The sequence below is a fragment of the Carettochelys insculpta genome, chromosome 5, assembly GCF_033958435.1.
Source record: "Carettochelys insculpta isolate YL-2023 chromosome 5, ASM3395843v1, whole genome shotgun sequence".
Classification (NCBI taxonomy): Eukaryota; Metazoa; Chordata; order Testudines; family Carettochelyidae; genus Carettochelys; species Carettochelys insculpta.
In genome coordinates, this window is record NC_134141.1 from 49,544,767 (window position 1) to 49,566,813 (window position 22,047).

Here is a 22,047-nt window from a genome sequence, read left to right on the forward strand (position 1 = left end):
AGGTTGCATGGGAACACAACCCTCGCAAAACTCGAGGGACTACTGTAGTTCCTGGCAAGACACACAAATCCAATGACAAGCCCAGAGAGAAACACAGAAAATGCAGCTGTCCATAAGAACTTCAGCTCTTTTATGACATGTGCATGACATGGCAGAATAGAAGTGCACCATTACTACTATTTGGGAGATCTTTTTCAGTCTTGTGATACTATTACTGAATTTAGAAAACAGTGATCATCTTTCTTCTGCACTTGGAATGGAAGATTGCCAAGCATTGTTGCAGGCTGGGGACTGACTGGTTAAGTAGCATTTCATCAGAAAGGACCTGGGGATTACAGTGAATGAGAGGGTGGGTGTGAGTCAACAGCATGTCTTTGTAGTCAAGAAGGCTAATGGCATATTGGAATACATTAGGAGGAGCATTTCCAGCAGATCTCAAAGTTATATTATTCCTCTCTATTTGGCACTGGTGAGGCCCCATTTGGAGTATTGTGTCCAGTTCTGGGCCCCCTGTATAGAAAGGATGTGGATGCTTTGGAGCAGGTCCAGCAGAGGGCAACGAAATTGGTTAGGGGGTTGGAGTACATGATCTGTAAGGAGAGGCTGAGGGATCTACGCGTGCTTAGTTTGCAAGAGAGCGAGGGGTGATTCGATAGCAGCCTTCAGCTTCCTGAAGGGGGCTTGCAAAGAGGATGGAGAGAGGCTGTTCCTGGTAGTGATGGATGGCAGAACAAGGAGCAATGGTCTTGAGTTGCAGTGGGAGAGGTCTAGGCTGGACATTAGGGCTGCGTCTACACGTGCACGCTACTTCGAAGTAGCGGCAGTAACTTCGAAATAGCGCCCGTCACGTCTACACGTGTTGGGCGCTATTTCGAAGTTGAAATCGACGTTAGGCGGCGAGACGTCGAAGTCGCTATCCCCATGAGCGGATGGGAATAGCGCCCTACTTCGACGTTCAACATCGAAGTAGGGACGTGTAGACGATCCGCGTCCCGCAACATCGAAATAGCGGGGTCCTCCATGGCGGCCATCAGCTGGGGGGTTGAGAGATACTCTCTCTCCAGCCCGTGCGGGGCTCTGTGGTCACCGTGGGCAGCAGCCCTTAGCCCAGGGCTTCTGGCTGCTGCTGCTGCAGCTGGGGGTCCGTGCTGCATATACAGGGTCTGCAACTAGTTGTTGGCTCTGTGTATCTTGCACTGTTTAATGAAAGTGTGTCTGGGAGGGGCCCTTTAAGGGAGCGGCTTGCTGTTGAGTCCGCCCCGTGACCCTGTCTGCAGCTGTGCCTGGCTCCCTTATTTCGATGTGTGCTACTTTGCCGTGTAGACGTTCCCTCGTTGTGCCTATTTCGATGTTGGGCTGAGCAACGTCGAAGTTGAACATCGACGTTGCCAGCCCTGGAGGACGTGTAGACGTTATTCATCGAAATAGCCTATTTCGATGTCGCAACATCGAAATAAGCTATTTCGAAGTTGGGTGCACGTGTAGACGTAGCCTAGGAAAAACTATTTCTCCAGGAGAGTGGCAAAGCACTGGGATGCGTTACCTAGAGAGGTTGTAGAATCTTCATCCCTAGAGGGTTTTTAAGTCCTGGCTTGCCATAGTCCTGGCTGGGATGATTTAGTTAGTATTGATCTTGCTTTGGACTCGATGACCACCTGAGGTACCTTCGAGCCCTAGGATTCTTTGATTATTTGTAGGTAAAGCATATTTTACTTAAAAGTATGTCAGAAAAGTTGAAAAGGTCACACAGTTTCCTTTTTTATAATGATATCATTCAAATCCTCGAACTTTTCCATGACAAGGATTCCAGCATTCCTTTTAAACTTAAAATCAGTTTAAACTTTGGCCTACTGCGTTCATTACATATAATTCTGTGTGCTTAATCTTTTCTCCTTAATGTCTGAGGACAGGACAAGAAACAATGGACTTAAATTCCAGCAAGTGTGGTTTAGGGGGACGTTTGGAAAAACTTCCTGTTGGGGTGCTTAAGTCCTGGAATAACTGCCCCAGGAGGTTGTGGAATCTCCATCACTGGAAGTTTGTAAGAGCAGGTTAGAAAAGCACTGGTCATGGATGGTCTATATAATACCTAGTCCTGCCCTGAGTGCAGAGGACTGGACAAGATGATCTTTTGAGGTGCCTTCCAGTCCTCTGAGTCTACGATGAAGCTGAGTCAAGTTGAAGTAATTTAAACATAAGGAATGAATTGGGTGGGACATGGAAGAAGTACTAAATGCAAATAACTAGTACCAGGTGTTGGTGGGTTTTAACATTTTTTTGTTGTTACTAATGTGAACTTTGCTTTTTTATTTTTTTGTGTATTGAATGAGTTTGTCAAGACTCAGAGCATACTGTGCTAAAATGCGCATCTACTAACATAAAAACAAAGTTAGAATTTTGGGGCCAGCAATGCCTTTGGCTTTTTCCTTTTAAGTAAGCCCTCCCCCCATTTTTAAGGTGCTCTATGAAGAAATAACGGACAACTTCATTTAAGTATCAAGAGACGTGCTTAATTGTTAAGGCAAATGTGGTGATTATAGGCCAAAATTGCATCTGCAAATAGTCAGTTTGTGTGCATAGATGTAATAATTGTGCTCATGAATTGCATAAGTATCAGGTCATTAGTTCTGAGTCTACCCCTTAAAGTGATTTTGTCATTTCTAATGGCTATTGAAACACTCTGAAAAAGAAAACAAATGAACAAGAAAATATTCAAAATAAATCAGTAAAAATAATTGCACGTCAATTTTCTTTGTCTGACCTTAATATGTTTACAGAATCAAAATAACATAGGCACAAGTATATACTTAATTCATGCTTTTGATGTTCACTGATTCAAGTTCTTCTTTTTTTCCCCCTCTAGGAATTGTGGTACTTGGATTAAACAGATCTCGTGCCAAAAATGCACTCAATAAAAATCTTATAAAAATGGTAAGGGGAAGAAACTAACTGCTTCTAATTTGAAGTCCATGTTTAGGAATTACATATTTGAAATTTTTCCCTCCCTCTTCTTTTTCTGTAGATGTCAAAAGCTGTGGATGCTCTGAAATCTGATAAGAAAGTACGAACAGTTATATTCCGAAGTGAAGTCCCTGGGATATTCTGTGCTGGTATGCAAATTTAATGTTACTATGGAGTTGGAAATCTGTAATCTAGCATTATGGTAGAAGTGGCTCATATTCTAAGGAGCTTTGTACTTGTCACATTCACCTTAGTTGTAAACATAAGCTCATATGATTTTTCCCAATTTTTTAACAAGGAAACATCTACTTCATTCTTTTTTTTTTTTTTTTTCCCCCCTGTATTTGAAAGAAAATTTTACACTATGTTATAGACTTTCTTTTAAAGTAGTGGATAAAAGCATTCTGTTGAACACTTAAGACTTGCTTAACCTCTGGAATGAGTCTAATACTGCTAAGTGGTGTATATGGTAGAATATGAATGGTAAACAGAGAAGGGTGCTGCCTTCACTTTCAACTTGAAGGTATAAAATCCATTAAAATTTGTGAAATGAAGCAAATTTATCACACTAAAACAACAAACTTTTAGCTGGCTATTCTCTTAAACGCGAATAATCTTGCTAAAACAATCCTGTGCCTTCAGTAGTAATATATAAAAATGCATCATAATGTGAGTTGTATATTTAGGTGTTTGAAGCCATTAAATGGGATTGGCTGTCAAATCAAGGTTTACTAAAGCCTATTTCTCTTCAGTGACACATTCAGTGCCTATTTTGATGGCTGTGATATGAGAAACACGAGTTAACAAGTACCTGTTGTCTTAGCCCCAGGTATGCCTTTGAATTTATGTACTATGGCTCCAACAACATCTGGTTCTATTTCTGTTCCATTACCTCTTGTCTCTATGAAGCAGCTTACTGCTTGTTGTCCTTGCTGGAAAAACGAGGTCAGTGATGACGGTGAAGAGAGAATAGTATTAAATTATTTTCAGAATAGTGATGTTCTAACCTAAACAGCCCCAAGGAGCGGCGAGATCTACCAAGCTATTACTTACACTTCATTCAAGTAATGGGTCTCTTATTCTGCAATAACTATAGGAAATGAGGCATTTATTTTGCATGTATACCTTAAGGAAACACCAAAATGTGTGTGTTTTTAAAAGGTGAGAAGTCCAAGTGATCTCATTGCTGTAACCTCAGTCATTCATCACTCACTTCCCTCTCCTTATATCAGGGATACGGAAACTATGGCCCACAGGTCTCATTCATCAGGGTTCTTAATCTAGGCTGCAGGATTACCCACCTGGTGGCACAGCAGGACTAAGGCAGACCCCCTGCCAGCTGTGGGCTTGAGCCGCTCCTGGAAGGGGCTGTTATGTGTCTGTGGACCCTGGGGAGCTGGGCAGAGGATGTCTGTGCATTGCCCCTGCCTACAGGCACCACTCCGCACAGTTCTCATTGGACAGGAATGGGGGACTGAGGTCAATGGGATCTGTGGGTGTGGTCCCTGCAGACAGCACCAGCGTGTGGAGATACCTCCCTCCCTACTCGAGTCACTGCTGGACATCCCAGTTAGTTTAGGGAGCCATGTGGAGCCTGGATAGGTAGGGAACCTTCTTTAGTCCTGCTGTACTTGGAGTTCCCAAGGTAAGCTGAGCTGGACCAGAGCCTGGACACCAACCCCCTGCCCTAGCACTACATTCTTGGTGCTCCATACCCAGATGTGGCCCTCAGGCCAAAAAGTTTCCCCACCCCTGCCTTATACTTTCTCTTCACTAACTGTGTGAAATGTAAAATTAGATATTTTATAACACCTAAGAGTATGCTATCCACTCTGCGAAAAAAAAACCAAACATTATCCCTGACCAAAAGAGTTTATAATCTAAAGAGAAGCAGTGTTTATAGACTTTTGGGCATTTTTAACTATAAATTAAAAATTAAATCCACTTTTGAAACAGTACTTAAATAAGAGTCCTCAAATCTGTTATATTAATAAAATCTTGTTGATCTATACCTAAATTACTACTGTTCATTTTATTTTAGTGTATATAGTGCGCCAATAGTAATCTCTTAACTCAATTTTTAAAACTATATTGAACAAGGCTAAGTCTGTATGTCAATAATCTCAGAAGTATGGCGACTCTTTGCTTCTTTTATCCTCTCACCAAAAAAAAAATCCAAAATTAAAACTATAGACATGTATTTAGGAAAACCATGGAAAAAGTTATTGGTGTCTCTAGGGCTAATATATTTGGGCTAGAGGTGGAGGTTAGATTCTGACATTTCTAGAAATGTCACCAAGATGTCCTACCATGCAAATAGTGATATTGTCAGTTGATTTGTCCCACTTAATTTTGCCTGCTGGATAAAAATATGTATAAGGTGACATCTCACTTTCACTCAGTCTCCTTGAAATAGATGCCTCATACCAAAAGGAGTTTAAGGAATAGTTGGAAAGTAAGTACAGCTTATATTACTTGAAAGAATATGGTAGCCAAAAATTGGGTGGCTTTCAAGGGTAATATGTAAATAGTGTTACACATAATACAGCATGGAAATGAGAAAGATACAGAAAACTGTAGCCAAGTCTTCTACTCAGGAAAAATATCACGTCATGCTGCTTGGGCCATTATTGCTTCTGGGCATACAGAATTTTGTAAAGATCCAGTAATAACCATCCTTTCCAAACTTGAGGGATGTGATATGGGATTGATTATACACACCAGTAATTTTGTTTGTCTTTAGGCTTGTTAGGACATGGGCTTTACACTTTATTAATGATTCATCTCAACTCGCTTGTTTCTGTTCAGTATCTTAAGACAATCTCAGATGTTACTTTTATTATAGGTGGGGCTGACAGCGTAGCTTGTTAAAATTGCAACAATTCCCATTGTAAGATCTTACTTTCATGCGCTTATAGCTTGGCCAAATTGCAACAGTGATGAAATCTTCCCTGAAGAGGTCTGCCCTCCCCTGCATGCTTTGGAGTGGGAACCTGAAACTTGGCAGGGGAGTGGATTTTTGTATCAGAAATGTGTTTTTTGGCATGTCTTCTGGCTTGGATTTATCCGAGTTATTTTGGTCTTTGGAAAATCAGTCTTCATGTGCTCATATTTGCTAGACCTTCTTAGTTAAATTCCCTAAGTTACAGCCATGCTGGGCATGCTCTATCCTAGACTGAGCAGGACTTTTCCTACAGTTGTAGCCCTGGGCTGTGTCAAATCTGGATCCAGGCACCTGAACTAAGAGTGCACGTCTTTCCTTTGTTTACAGTGACATCCCACCCCTCCTCTTGGTCCCAGACAATGTGGAAGAGGAGGCTCTTTGATTTAAGTATGGAGGGGACTGGAGGCAGGGGAGTGGTGGCACAACTGGGACTGGCTGAGAAAGGTGACTCGGAGCCAGGTTTAGAAAGAGATGATAAAAGAAGTAGGAATTGGTGGGACAGGAAATATGGTAAAAGGTGGCAAAGGAATGTTAAGAGTGTCTATTGGGGTGAGAGCCAGGACTGAGAATGGGATTCAGAGTCTGGACGGATGAGGATAGGACTTCCTGGGCAAAGAGATGTGACGAAAAGCTTATGAGGACATGGACTGACTGCACTGAGGAGCTGGGAGGAGGGTGGAGGCAGGACTGGAATGGCTCAAGTTGGATGGGACTAAGAAGAAGTGGTCATGATTGGGGGAACTGGGCAGAAGAATTTGTGCCCACTATAGCACTCTTCTCTCCACAGCCTGGATGTGGATCCAAGATTCCTGAGTCTCAACATTCTTCTGCTTTCAGCAAATATCTGTGAAACCCACTGGCAAAATGTCCACTCCTTCTCAAATATTGGGCCACACAGAGGATGCACATTTATTGTTGCTGTCAATTATTCTGGTAGCCAAGGTGTCGGGTGTGGATCTTAAGGTTCCAAGCCTGGTGATAATCCCCTTAGGTGCTTACCTGCCAGGAGTGGGAATTCTAGTTTTTCATTTTGCCCTTTGGAAAAAAAATAGGAAAATTACACAAATTAAATTTAAATATCTCTGTTAAGGTTGTATAGTAAAACACTGGGAAAGTTAGGAAATATCAGAAAGTTGCCTGTGTAATTTTAATTGGGCCACATGATGACATATTTCTGTCCAAAGGACCATGGCACACAATGGATGGTAGGTACATGGTTAATGTGCAGGTATTAATCTTTGTTTCTTCTCCTTTTTCCAAAGCACAGCCCATGCCTTATTTATTGTACACTATTCAAGCCCTGTTCTGAAGACAGAATTATTAATCATAGCATCTAAATGTTTCACAAGCATGAACTTCTCTTTCCTGCTGCTTGAGAGAGATGGAGCGGTCACTACATGATCTCCATTTTAGAGATCAGGAACTGAGCAGAGAAATAAAGATTAAAATAAAATGTACAGATTTTGAGAGCTCAGTCTGAGATGCACAGGAGCTTGTATTTCAGAGTATTTGGCGCTGTATAGCAGTTGCACTTTGTGTTCAAAGCACAGCTCCCATTGACTTGAGTTTGAGCTGTGAGCGCTCAGCCCTTCTACAAATCTGACTCCACTCTCTTAGAAAATGAGTAACACACGATTAAAACCATCTCTCAGTAGTTTGGTTTGATTGACTTACTTAGCATTCTAGGAACTTTATGAAAATTTAGGGATAGAATTAAGTTCTTGAGTACAGAATTCAACAGCTATAAGTATTAGCTTCTCTTTTTCTATCTTCAGTCATCTGCCACGTTCACTTTGTCTTTCAACATTTGCATTGGATAAAACAGGTGTCTTATAGACAACAGATTCTTCAAGGAGCATTCCCATGGGTTCTTCCCATTAGGTGTTTTCAGTATCCGGTGCTTATAATTGGAGATTTTTCAGCAGCGGTACCCCTGGTGGTGGCCCATGCATGGTATGCAGCTCATGTCCATACTAGCTGTTAACCATTGCATGCTGCTTGCTTTCCCTCAGTTCCTTCTTCCCTTCTTAGGGAACAGCCAGCATGGTTGTGTAAAAAAACAAATCATGTCAAACCAACCTGATAGCTTTTTTTGACACGATAATGAGACTCGTAGATAAGGGAGAAGCAGTGGATGTGGTATACCTAGACTTTAGTAAAGCATTTGATACGGTCTCGCATAATATTCTTATCGACAAACTAGGCTAGTCCAACTTAAATGGGGCTGCAATAAGGTGGGTGCATAACTGGCTGGCTAATCGTACCCAGAGAGTAGTTGTTAATGGTGCTCAATCCTGCTGGAAAAGCATAACAAGTGGGGTTCTGCAGGGGTCTGTTTTGGGACCAGTTCTGTTCAATATCTTCGTTAATGATTTGGATATTGGCATAGAAAGTACGCTTATTAAGTTTGCAGATGATGCCAAGCTGGGAGGGGTTGCAACTACCTTGGAGGATAGGGTCATAATTCAGAATGATCTAGATAAATTGGAGAAATGGTCTGAAGTAAACAGGATGAAGTTTAATAAAGATAAATGTAAGGTGTTGCACTTAGGAAGGAATAATCTGTTTCACACATACAGAATGGGAAAAGACTGTCTAGGAAGGAGTACAGCAGAAAGGGATCTAGGGGTTCTAGTAGATCACAAGTTAAATATGAGGCAACAGTGTGATGCTGTTGCAAAAAAACCAAACATGATTCTGGGATGCATTAGCAGGTGTGTTGTGAACAAGACACGAGAAATCATTCTTCCTCTCTACTCTGCGCTGGTTAGGCCTCAGCTGGAATATTGTGTCCAGTTCTGGGCACCCCAATTCAAGAAAGATGTGGAGAAATTAGAGAAGGTCCAGAGAAGAGCAACTAGAATGATAAAAGGTCTGGAGAACATGACTTATGAAGAAAGGCTGAAAGAATTGAGCTTGTTTAGCTTGGAAAAGAGAAGATTGAGGGGGGACATGATAGCTGTTTTCAGATATCTTAAAGGGTGTCATAAGGAGGAGGGAGAAAACTTGTTCTTCTTGGCCTCTGAGGAGAGAACAAGAGGCAATGGACTTAAGCTGCAGCAAGGGAAGTTTAGGTTGGACATTAGGAAAAAGTTCCTAACTGTCAGGGTGGTCAAGTACTGGAATAAGTTGCCAAGGGAGGTTGTGGAATCTCCCTCGCTGGAGATATTTAAGAACAGATTAGATAGATGTCTGTCAGGGATGGTGTAGATAGTGGTTGGTCCTGCCATCGGGGCAGGGGACTGGACTCAATGGCCTCTCGAGGCCCTTTCCGGTCCTAGTGTTCTATGATTCTATGATTCTCCAGCACCCTAGGATTAGATTGGAACTTCAGCAGTTCTGTGATTTCCTCACTCTACCAAATAGATATTCCCTATCAAACCCAAATTCTGTGGAAAAGTACATCACTGAGTAATTAAATACTGGATTTTAATGCATGTGCACAAGGAAAGCAAATTAAAGATATCCAAGAACCGTTTTAAATTTTAAATTTTTTGAGTACTTTAATTTGTACCTTTAATACGAATACTTGTTTTGTAATGCTATTTTCATATAGTTTTGGAGGGTTTAGATCTTTAATGGTACATGCCATTTCCACCGTGTGCACACAGGGATGAAAAATATTTCCATTGATGTTTATTTGAAATGTACAGAAAGACAAAGTAAGAGAAATGCTGCTTGGGAACATATTAAGATTTGATTTAAGGATATGTATTTTGAAAGTATGATGTTGATGGTGTTTTGACCATTATAAAGGTTTATCTTTCTGCATCTCTCAATATCTACTGTCATTACATAGATGTCTGATCCCACCTAATTCCCCCAACTGTGAAAATTTAAGTAAAAATAAAGCCATAATTTTACATAGTTGTGAACTTAAATTGATTAAAAAAGCTTAAACGTTGTTTTGTCAAAATGACATAAAATTGAATTTTCCCAAACTAATTATGAAGATTGATTGATTATAATGGCAATAGCATGCGTCCAAATGTTTGTGCTTAGATCATGAGGATTTTGGGGTTGTTTTGTTTAAATGCTCTGTGTGTGTGTGTGTGTGTGTGTGTGTGTGTGTGTGGGGTTTAAAAACCTTGTGTGTGAGAGAGACACACATTTTGTGGTGCAGTATAGTTGCACTGTGGGATGAAGATGGGCTAAACAGATTCATAGACACTTAAGGTTAGAAGGAATTATTATGAGCCCTGTAATCTGTCTCCTTTGTGACTCAAACTATAGAATCTCATCGAGTAGTTTTGCAGCAGATTCAAGATCAGAGTTCTGTTTGAGGTATGGCAGACGTCCCGTCTTGATTTCAAGACTTAAGAGGATGGAGAGGAGTTGGGTTCCTACATAAATTTATTTCTGTGGTTGATTTAATTACCTTCACTGTTGAAAAAAATTTCTAATTTCTAGTCTGAATTTTGGCTCACGTTCCCCAGCCATTGGTTCACATTTGCCTTTTTCTGCTCAAAAGTCATCTGTCAGAAATCTTTTCCCAATTAAGATACTTTTACACCATGATTCACGTCACCTCTTTTCCTTCTCTTGGGTATACTAAATAGACTAAGTTTAACTCTCTTGATATAAGGTGTGATTTTTAGACCACATGTCATTTTAATGGATGGTTTTAAAACTTGTTCCAGTTTAACATCGTTTTTGAAGTGAGAGCTCCAGAGCTGGGTCCAGTAACAGTCTCTCAAATGTATATAGATTGTATTAAATTTTTTACTCCTACTTGATAACATTCTGCTGATTCATGCCAGGATCACTTAACTGTAGCTAGTATAATTATGCTAGGAGCTGATGTTCAGTTCATTCTTAACCTTGACCTTTTTAGCATCTCTGCCTTCCACTCTCCAGACCTCCATGTAATAAGTGTAACCTGCTTTCTTTATTCCCAGGTATATGTGTGGCCTTGCAATTTTTTGTATTTAAATTAACCTCCATTACCAAATGACACACAGTGGTGTATAACCTAGTCTTGTTTACTTTGATAACCTCCTGACAAGATTTCTCCAGTAGTAAATATCATAATTGTCATTGGCCCAAGTGCTAGTTCCTTGAAACAAGTCTTAAGCCAGATCAGTTCCTGCCAGTGCAGTAACCACAAATTATCTGCTAGTTACATAAAATATCCAAGAGGTAAATTGTACAGGGAATCCTTGGATGAGGTGCTGTTTAGAATACAAAGTTCCTGCCATCAAGAGCAAACATTCTTTTTTCCAGCTATGATGTAACATAAGACACTCTTCTTACTTAGGAGGCAGATGGAATTGTTTCAGCTATATTCTGGGCTGCTATGTTACCCTACGGCTCAATTTTTTTCATAACCTGATTTTTTTTCTTAATCTTAAAGAGACTGTATCATTTTTCTCTTGTGTGAATACATAACATCCTTGTGAGAAACAGAAACTGTTCACATGGGAACCTAATCTCTGAAAAGCATTTATGTATTTTTAGCTCTTCATGTGATGGCATCATTGTGAATTTTCACCTGTGTAACTGAGGTCAGGTTGTGATCTGTAAAGAATTCTGAAATTGAAAATTACATCAGGTTTATGAAGTTTTCTACATCTCACAAAAGCTAGTATACAATATATTCTACCATCCTCCTGAGATTCGTCTGAGAGAAATGAGTATCTTTTTCAGTTTTTGAGCCTCAAGGAAACTGTAAAATACCATGACATTTCCTCATGGTGGGAGAAACTCCACATTGTGACTGTTTTAAAGACAGCTGAAGTTCAGTGCAGTGGACAATGATATTTTCATGTCATTTAGGGCTTCTGTTAAGCTGTAGTGAAAGTTTAAACTGCATTTTCTATAGCCATGGCATAAAGCTTCGAAAAGGTGCTGTTTTTAATCGGTTGGATTGGATAGAGTGGCAATGTGGAATAAATAGGGGTTGTCTTGTGTTGTCTTCTTTCTTGCTTCAGCATTCTCAGGTGAGTTGTATTCTATGGTGACTTGTGAGGGCAAAACTGGTGAATAGGGAGTTTAGAGGTCAACCTATTTATAATTTAGAATAAAGGTAAATTATGGAGCTCTACGAGATGATGTTTAGAGTGATCTGTTGGGTTGGCAATATTTTTCCCTCAGCAATATTAAAATTGCATTGTCTGACCATTTAAATCAGTGGTTGCCAAACTTTTCAGCATCATGCTCCCCTTTTTATTTTTGAGACCCTCATGCCTCTTACCTCTTTTTTACCACCCTCCAACCCCCCTTGTAACAAAAAATTCAATTTGTAATTTAAAATAAACACATAAATTTGATATAAAAATGTTATTTAAAATTAAAAATAAGCACAAATAGTTTTTCTTGGCCCAAAAATTTAATAAAAATGTAATTTAACATCAGAAACAGCAGAAACAAAATACATTTAATGTGAAGGATGATACTGCATTTCCTTCACAAGCTGGGAAATTCTAGGTTTGAAAGATGAACGTGTGCAATGCAAATTATTTTCAGCATCCTGGCGATTTCCTTTGTTTTCATTTTTAACATGACCAAACTTGAAAAGCTTTTTTCACAGCAGTACATTGACAAAAACGAAAGAATAAAACATAGTGCTTTAATCAACTTTCATGCACACTGGGAAATATTTTATCCAAAATTCCTCTAAGTGTGATTTTTTCAGAAATTATCTTTTGCACTGGAATCAGATTTTATTTCAAGTGCTTATTCTTCCAATGCTTTTGGCAATGTATTGTCGACAAACATTGAATGGATTGTGCACTAATTTATGAATGGGGTTGCCGGAAAAGTTGTCTGGAAAATAGCAGATAGCAGACTCCATAGAGCTGTGCCACCCTGCCCCGAGCTGCGCACCAACCGCTGGAGCCTTGGTGCCTCCCCCACTGCAGCCCTGGGGGCCCCCTTTACCTTGTGGTGGACCCTGACCCCTGCTGAGCCGACACCAGCCAGCCACTGGCTGCGAAAGCTGGTTCCAGCCCCATGCTGGACATGGCAGTGGCCCCGTGAGTGCCAGCTCATCCCCAAATGGGCTGCTGGCATGACCCCAGAGCTGCAGGCACAGCCTGGGCCCTACAGAGACCAGCTGCAGCCCTGGATGGGGTACTGGACACTGTGCCACCCCTGTCCCAGCCTGGATGGGCCATAGTCTAATGGTGCAGCTCCCACCTTGTGGGTGCCTGGTGCAGCCCGAGCTGCCTGAGCCTTGTGCCAACAGCCAGAGCTGCCCACGCCAGCTACCCACCCACCCGAGCCCTGCACTGCTAGAGCCACTAATCCTCCTGCCAGACACTGGGGCCAGCTGCGCACCCACCCGCCACCTGAGCTGCCCACCCAAGCCGTGGGTCAGCTATGTGAGCCCTGAACTGCCAGGACCAGCTGCTCGTCAGCCAGTCACCTGAGCCCCATGAGCTACCCTATGCTCCCCCAAAGCCAGGCAACACCAGACCCCTGATCTTACCCCTCCCATTCCCTTTCTCCTGAGCCATGCTCCCCCAGCCCTCCATCTTACCCCATCCTCTTCCTCCTCCTTCCCCGCCACAACCCACACTCCTTTGCAGGAGGCAGCTAGTTCCATGTGCGTCTTTGCTAGCTAGCTGTTTTTTATAGCAGCTGCGCCAGGTCACCCACATGAAGTGGCAGGGGCTGAGAGCTGGAAGCAAAGGCTGGTTCTTTCTTGGAGTGGGGAGAATGATGGGGTGGGGGGGAGGCTGGGTCACCTTGGGCTCCCCCTGGAATTTCTTCATGCCCCCCCATGGGGCATGTCCCCGCAGTTTGGGGAACCATGATTTAAATAGACAACGTATTGCTTCCCTCGTGAGAATTGTGTGTCCTCTGCCTCAGATGGGGAAGACAATGGTTGATCCATCACAGAGGAATGACCTTTCTCTCCCCCTTTTTAGCTCAGATGTGAGATCCAGGCTGTTGCCAAGATGAGCTAGAAACCACCTGGAATGAATCTATGGTTGTCATGGTGACAAAACTGTAAGATAATCTAGAACAGCATACATCTATACCAGGGATTCCCAACCTATGGGTCAGGACCCAAACATGGGCCACAATTAGATTTGTTAAAGGTTCGCCAGCAGCTCAGAGTTGCATGTGTCTCTTAGAGAAGCCATTTAGCTATTCTACCAATAGAGAAGCAATTATGCATTACAAAGACAGCTTCTCCACCTTTGATATTCCTAGTCATCCCAGGCAAGCCACATAATAGACTTTTGTAGCAAGTATCCCCTCCCCACACCCTTTCCCCCACTTTTGCACCTCTTGTGTTCTGTGTAGCAGATTTGTCAGCTTTCATTTTTTGTGACTCCCCCACAGCCCCTGAGTTCGACTCCCACCCAGCGCCCCCAGTCCTTGTGTGTGTCTCCTCCAGACTCTGAGTGTGGGGTTTGTTGGGGGTGGGGTGGGGTGGGAGCAGTTTGAAGATGAGGGTCTTTCTCCCACCACAACTCAGATCAACTATAATAATAAAATAATTAACTATCATGAATTTAGTGTTTTTTGATTATTAGTTTATTTTCCCTTTGCCTATGAAATAACTACCATGAATGTATAAACATGAGGGAGTGCAATGTTATATTCTTGCCTCAGGCGCAAAATTAGCTAGTTATGGCACTGCTCTCCTGGCCCCATTTCTGAATTGCCTTGGGTCACCAAGTCTTCCTGAATTGTCAAAATGGGTCCCCGTCTGGGAAAGGTTGGGAACCACTGGTGTATATGGATATTTAAGTTACGTTACGTAGAACATTGACTCTTGATATTGATGCCTGATGGAACTCTTAGCAAATTTTGCAATGGGTAGGATTAGTGTTGGTTGAAACTGCAGTCGCATATTTCCATTTTGAGATTCTTGTGTATATATAATGGACATGCTTTTTCATGTCTAGCTTTGGTGTAATTGGAGTCCTGTATTTAAGACTGAATGCAAATAGTTCAGATACCACCACCTTAATCCTTCCTCATTTCATGCTGAACCACGAACCCAGCTGGTATCGTGTTAACACAAATGAATTTTCAGTTATCTTCTGTGAGTTACACTGGATCTTCTGATAATAGAATTTTTGAAAACACATGTACTTCATATCCTTTGGCCATTGAGTAACACCATGATAGTTGTCAAAAGTTTGATTGCTGATAAAACAGTAACATGTTTTCTCACATTTTTAATATTTTCCATAGGACTATAATTTTGAGCAAAACAAACCTCACAATCTTCCTTTTGTAGATAGTTAGATACTATCCTTCTGCAAACAAGAACTTGCACTGTTCTTTCTTGTAGAACACACAGCATTTATTTGATTGTATAGTCTGTTTACTTTTAGATTTTTTTTTTTATTTATTGGAAATGTAGAATAAAATTCATACTTGGATGCTTGATGTCATACAACTACATGCATAACATGTTACAATTCATGTTAGGCATCTGCAGAAGTTGGCTTTCTGTTTTTCGTTTTGCACTTCCAACGCTCTTGAGTGCCTCTAACTTCCATAACTTTCAGTGGGTTGTGTGGATTCTCATCACTTCTGAAAATGGGTCATGACCCTAGAGCAGTGGAGGGCAGACAGTTAACCAGACAGCTTCATCTGGATGTGAAGCAATGCAGCATAGAGTAGCCGTGGGAGGACTGCCCGAAGCAGTATGTTGAATTCAGAAACTGGAAGGATTCACATGATTCTTACAGAGGTGTAATTTATTCCAAAGGAGTCATCTAACTTCCAAAGCAGATTGATATATATTTTATTTGGGGTGCGGGGTGGGGGAGAGGAGTAAAATACCAGAGAAACAGAAAGAGTTTTTGTGCATGTGGACATAAAGGAGCTTATGCTACAGTGGCTAAGGGTGTGCTAGAACTCCTTTCTCAGGTAGGCATGTCTTAAACAGTGGTATAAGATGCTGTGTCAAGATTATCTGAAAACATGCATATAATAAAGTAGAAATTTTGAGCATATTAAATGTACTTAGTTTACAGAGATGATAGGACAATTAACTGAAGTAAAAATGGTTCCATGTTTGATTGGGAAGAATGTGTGTACATCAGGAGAAATTATCTCACTTATCTACCTGTGGCCATTCAAGTAGCTTACATGTGGGCATTTAGACTTCATAAAGCTTTGGTCCATGTTCATGTTACTGGCCAGTGTGGCAGAAACATATTTTTTATTGTACATGAGCTAATCTTTGAAAATGTATTTTCAGTATATTAAGATAATGCTTACACTACTGATAGTCATACACAGTGCCATAGTTCCCTTTGTTATGTAACTGTCAGGTTTGTTTTTATTGGGTTTACATGTGATTACTATATTAGAAGTCTGGCTAGCGATGTGATTCACTGAATTGGTCCATGTATTTGTCATCTATTCAACATGTACTATGTAGTAACTCTAAAGCAGTGGCTCCCAGCTTTTCCAGATGGGACCCATTTTGACAATTCAGGAAACCTTGGTGATCCAAGGCAATTCAAAAATGGGGCACGGGGTGAGGTCGGGAGCAGTGCCGTAAGCAGCTAATTTTGCGCCTGAGGCACGAATATAAAATTGCACCCCATATGTTTATATATTCATAGAAAAAGGGAAAATACGTGATTAATAATGAAGTAACTATAATAAATGTTGTGTTAATTATTTTATTGTTGTGGTGGGGAAAGACCTTCCCCCAGAAACCGCTCCCCCTTCTTAAACCCCACACGCGGAGGCTGGAGGGACTGGGGGTGAGTCTTACTCAGGGGCTGGGAGTGTTTGGGGGTTGGGGTTTGCACTTGGGCAGGAGGGGGGGGCCACATTTAGGCAGGGAGGATCGTACTCAGAGGCTGCAGGGGAGGTACAAACAAAAACAACAAAAACTGATTAGTCAGCTACATAGAAGCCGGGGCAAAAGGAAGGACGGGTGGAGTGGAGGTGAAAGTTACTGACTGCATGAGTCTATTAAGTGGCTTGCCTGGGATGGCTATGACTATCAAATGTGGAGAAGCTGTCTTTGTAACACGTAATTACTTCTCTGTTGATGGAGATAGCTGCTGAATGTGGCAGGCCCTTTTTTCCAAAAGAGTAGTCCTATGGGGCCTGAATTTTTTTTCCCTGGCCTGTTCTTTCGAAAGAATGGGAGTTGTGTGGATGCACTTTTTTTGAAAGAAGCTCTTTCGGAAGAGATCTTCCAGAAGAGGTTCCTTTGAAAGATCTCTGTAGTGTAAATGTAGCCCAAGAACACAAAGCAATATGCACCTTTTTGAAAGGACGTTGCTTATTTACGATGTGTGTTTGAACTGACCACCTACTTCTGCTATGAAAAATCTCATTACCATATACAATTTTTAAAAGTACAGTTTACATATAGTCTTATCTATATTTCTCTTATGGGACAATATACAGTATTTAAGTTACACTTGACTTTATCTGGTTACTTTCATTTTCTTAGAGCTTCCTTTTCAAATAGTTCGGGGGAATATTGTTTACAAATTATTTTTACATGACAGCACTTGAAGGTTGTGGAAACATTTCTCTTTGCCTTAGTTTCATAAAAAGCTTACTTTTATAAAATTGTAACTGTGGACTTTTAAGGCAGAGTTTCCCCAAATGATACCATAAGATACCTAATTCACCTCTCTAGTGAGCAAACACTGGCAACCACCTGATCACTGAGGGGAAAAAGAAAATCTGCTGAGGGAAAGGAAGAAAAAAAAATATTTCTTGAGAGCGGGGCTAATTGATGCATCTTTCTTATTGTATAGTGTTAGGTACAACATGGTGGGGAGCATATCAAGTATATTTTCAGTATCCTCTCTGTTTGCTTTATTTTAGGAGTTTTGTTTTTATTATAATTGCCTTTTTAAGGTTTCCACCACTTAACATCAGGCACAAAATAAAGAAGGCATGTGTCTTGGTGAGGCCCGTGCTCCAATTTTTTTTTCTATTTTTCAATTGCTATTTTTCAACTTCTCAGCGAAAGTTTGTGAAAACACACGAGACTTGCATTCTGCCATAAAGCTCCACTTTAATGGTAGATACTCGGGTGAATGTGATGTTTTCTGATCTTTGAGAGTTTCCTGCCTCGGCCTCCATGAGAGACCATTTCCCTGTTGCTTGCATCTCTTATGATAAATTGAAAGCCATAGGACTTGTCTACACTTGCCCCAAACTTTGAAGGGGGCATGGTAATCAGGGTGAAGGGAGATCAGTAATAAAGTGCTGCAGTGAATATGCAGCACTTCATTTTGCTAATTTTCCCCTGTGGCAACTTTGAAGTGTCAGACTTTGAAGTGCTTGCATGTGTGTAGCTGTGGGCACTTTGAAGTGCCTTTACTCCCCAAAATTTTGGGGAGTAAAGGCACTTTGAGGTAGTGTGTGTGGTTCGAAGTGACCGTGGCCACACACATACTGGCACTTTAAAGTTGCTGCTGGGGAGAATTAGCCTAATCAAGTGCTGCATATTCACTGCAGCACTTCATTAGTAATCCCCCATCACCCTGGTTAACATGCCCCCTTCAAAGCTGGGGGCAAGTGTAGACCCAGCCGTAGTGTTCTATGCAGTTGTGGCTTGAGGCCATTTCCTTCGTGTGTACTAACTGGATTGGGCTTGACTTGTATTGAGAATGTCTGTCTGTCTGTGAAGTCCTCTCCATTGAAATCCTTCCCCGTTGCAAGTCTTTTACAGAAATACATGCGCATATACTACCAGATACACGGAAACTCTCTGTTTTTTTAACGTGTATTATATACAATTTTTTTAAAACATGAGCATCAATAAAATATGATGCAGTGGTATCCTTCATCTGAAGGAGCTATTTCATCAAGGAACACCTGTAATCATTATTAGTCCCATTGATTTCAAGGAGATTACTTGCCCTTATCTCCTTTGGCCAGCACCCTTGGTCCTAAATGAGGGAATTTGCCATTTGAAGGGATGTCTCCCTGCCCCCACCCATGGCTGCTGGCTCCATGCCCCACTGGCTCCCCTGAGTCCACCCTTCCTCTCCCCTCATCACCTGCAGCTTCCTTATCTCCAGCCGAGTTTGTGCTGGCCCTGACCTCAGACATGGATAGGTTGCCAGCTGGGGCTGCGGGGGTGCTAGCTCCAGCCCTGGTCAGGCTACTGTCTCCTGCAGCTCCCTTACCTCCAGCCCAGCCTGCACAGGGCCTGACTCCAGAGCTGCGTCTACACGTGCACGCTACTTCGAAATAGCGCCCGTTGCGTCTACACGTGTCGGGCACTATTTCGAAGTTAACTTCGACGTTAGGCGGCGAGACGTCGAAGTCGCTAACCTCATGAGGAGATAGGAATAGTGCCCTACTTCGACGTTCAACGTCGAAGTAGGGACCGTGTAGACGATCCGCATCCCGCAACGTCGAAATTGCTGGGTCCTCCATGGCGGCCATCAGCTGGGGGGTTGAGAGATGCTCTCTCTCCAGCCCCTGCGGGGCTCTATGGTCACCGTGGGCAGCAGCCCTTAGCCCAGGGCTTCTGGCTGCTTCTGCGGCAGCTGGGGATCTATGCTGCAGGCACAGGGTCTGCAACCAGTTGTCAGCTCTGTGTATCTTGTGTTATTTAGTGCAGCTGTGTCTGGGAGGGGCCCTTTAAGGGAGCGGCTGGCTGTTGAGTCCGCCCTGTGACCCTGTCTGCAGCTGTGCCTGGCATCCCTATTTCGATGTGTGCTACTTTGACGTGTAGACATTCCCTCGCTGCGCCTATTTCGATGTTGGGCTGAGCAACGTCGAAGTTGAACATCGACGTTGCCGGCCCTGGAGGACGTGTAGACGTTATTCATCGAAATAGACTATTTCGATGTCGCAACATCGAAATAAGCTATTTCGATGTTGGCTGCACGTGTAGACGTAGCCCAGATGTGGCTAGGCTGCTGTTTTGGGGCCTTGTGGGTGATGGCCCCAGTAAAGAAGCTCTGCCAGGCTCCACTCCGAAGAAACCTCATTGCCTGGGGCCCTCTGGTCCAGTAACACCTGTGGTCCTGATGAACCATGGATGTTGCTGGATCAGAGAATCACAGTTTTGGGAGACTGAACCTGCTAATCTGATTTTTAAAAGCAAGCTAAGCTTGTTGTTAACTTTTTGTAGTCATTACTAATCCAAAATAGCTATGTCAAGGGGTATTAATATACATAGTAACAATATATTGTTTTTAAAAATACACTTGCTGTAGCTGAATGTACAGTATATGCAAAACACTTGAAGCAGTCATCTGCATCATTTCAGTGGAAGGTCTTCATTTGTAGTGATTACATGATTTACTAGAAATCAAAGAGGAACAAACCCAGTGAGTTGTAGAGAATTTTAAATGCACTCATAGTTCTCTGAATTGCAGGGTTTCAGTACCAGTTACTAAGAACGCACATTCTGCACACCACCTTGCAGTCTTACACAAACCTTGATTATTAAAAGAGGAAGGGAAGCAACCTCATCCCTGGTAAACGTCAGGAACGTTAACTAATTAAAATAACAGTGTGTGGTTCTGCGACTGTATGGAGCAGGTAACAGCAGCTGCCCTGCAAAACGCACTGTGCAAGTGCTATAATATAGGTAGTGTTACATTAATGAGGTTTATTCAGTAGGATGGTATTAAAATAATTATCTATACTTAATATATTGTTATGTTTTTCTTTAGGTCTAAACATTGAGATTTTCTTGAATTTTGACATCCAGTTTAATCAGGTAAACATATTTTTCTATAGTAAGAGAACTTAGCTATCCAATTTGTAGGGAAATATCCATTTTAAATGTCTAATTTAAACAAGATTGCTTTATCAAAGAATGAGAGAAAATATCGTTCCCATTTTCATCAAATGAAACAAAATTATGCTAAATATAAGGTAATTTTTTAAGTTTTTCTCAGTGAGAAGTGAAGTTGAAAATTAAAAATAATATAGAGGAAGCTTGGTGTTTAGTCTAGTCATTGCAGCACTTTGAAGAAATACTTCCTTAATGCCCTTGTTGTGCAAAAAACTTTAAAATATAAACACTGGAGGATTTGGCTCAACTCTTTTTATCCCTTTAACGTACAATGCTTGCAATAGATACCATTTCTCATTAAATGTCAACCTTTACCCACAGCCACCATGAGCTGACATGGAGTGTAATCTTCAAAATCTATTTCAGGCTACGTCTACACGTGCACACTACATCGAAATAACTTATTTTGATGAATAACTTCTACACGTCCTCCAGGGCTGGCAACGTCGATGTTCAACTTCGACGTTGGGCAACACCACATCGAAATAGGCGCTGCGAGGGAAGGTCTACACACCAAAGTAGCACACATTGAAATAAGGGTGCCAGGAACAGCTGCAGACAGGGTCACAGGGTGGACTCAACAGCAAGCCACTCCCTTAAAGGGCCCCTCCCAGACACAGTTGCACTAAACAACACGAGATCCACAGAGCCGACAACTGGTTGCAGACCCTGTGCATGCAGCATGGATCCCCAGCTGCCGCAGCAGCAGCCAGAAGCCCTGGGCTAAGGGCTGCTGCACACGGTGACCATAGAGCCCCGCAGGGGCTGGGGAGAGAGAGCGTCTCTCAACCCCTCAGCTGATGGCCGCGATGGCGGACCCCGCTATTTCAATGTTGCGGGACGCGGATCGTCTACACGTGCCCTACTTCGATGTTCAACTTCGAAGTAGGGCGCTATTCCCATCCCCTCATGGGGTTAGCGATTTCAACGTCTCGCCGCCTAACGTTGATTTCAACTTCGAAATAGCGCCCAAGACGTGTAGCCGTGACGGGCGCTATTTCGAAGTTGGCGCCGCTACTTCGAAGTAGCGTGCACGTGTAGACGCGGCCTCAGTGTACTACCCAAGCAGCTGGATTATTAGCTGGGGATGGCAGGATTTGCATTATTTGATCATGCTGATGATTCATATGTCATGAGCAGTGGCCAGGACCAGATGCTCTAGAGTAACCTTGTAGTTGATAGTTATGACAAATATGTCCCCAGAAGGAGCTCCCTTGTAAGCCCAGTAGTTAAGTCACTCAGACCCCATTTATATCCCTTCAAAACCGTTTGTTTTTCTTGCTGTTTTATTGTGTGCAAAAACTTGTCTTTGACACAGCAGGATGCTCATACAATGTCCAGGTGTCTGAATAATCCCTGTGACCCAGTGCAACAGACTTGGATCTGTTGTGAGCAATATCAGTTTAATTTGGGGCAGGTTTCTGTGCTT

General features: G+C 42.1%; 1 protein-coding gene across 2 annotated transcripts in view; it reads left to right on the plus strand.

The window, feature by feature from the left end:
* AUH (AU RNA binding methylglutaconyl-CoA hydratase) overlaps window positions 1-22,047 on the plus strand; it is a 262,507-nt gene that overhangs the window by 68,000 nt on the left and 172,460 nt on the right. For both annotated transcript variants that reach the window (XM_074995049.1, XM_074995050.1), the window contains exons 2-3: window positions 2,864-2,931; window positions 3,023-3,110. In XM_074995049.1, coding sequence (XP_074851150.1) covers window positions 2,929-2,931; window positions 3,023-3,110 — 91 coding nt within the window. In that variant the 5' untranslated portion in view covers window positions 2,864-2,928. The remainder of the gene's footprint in view (window positions 1-2,863; window positions 2,932-3,022; window positions 3,111-22,047) is intronic.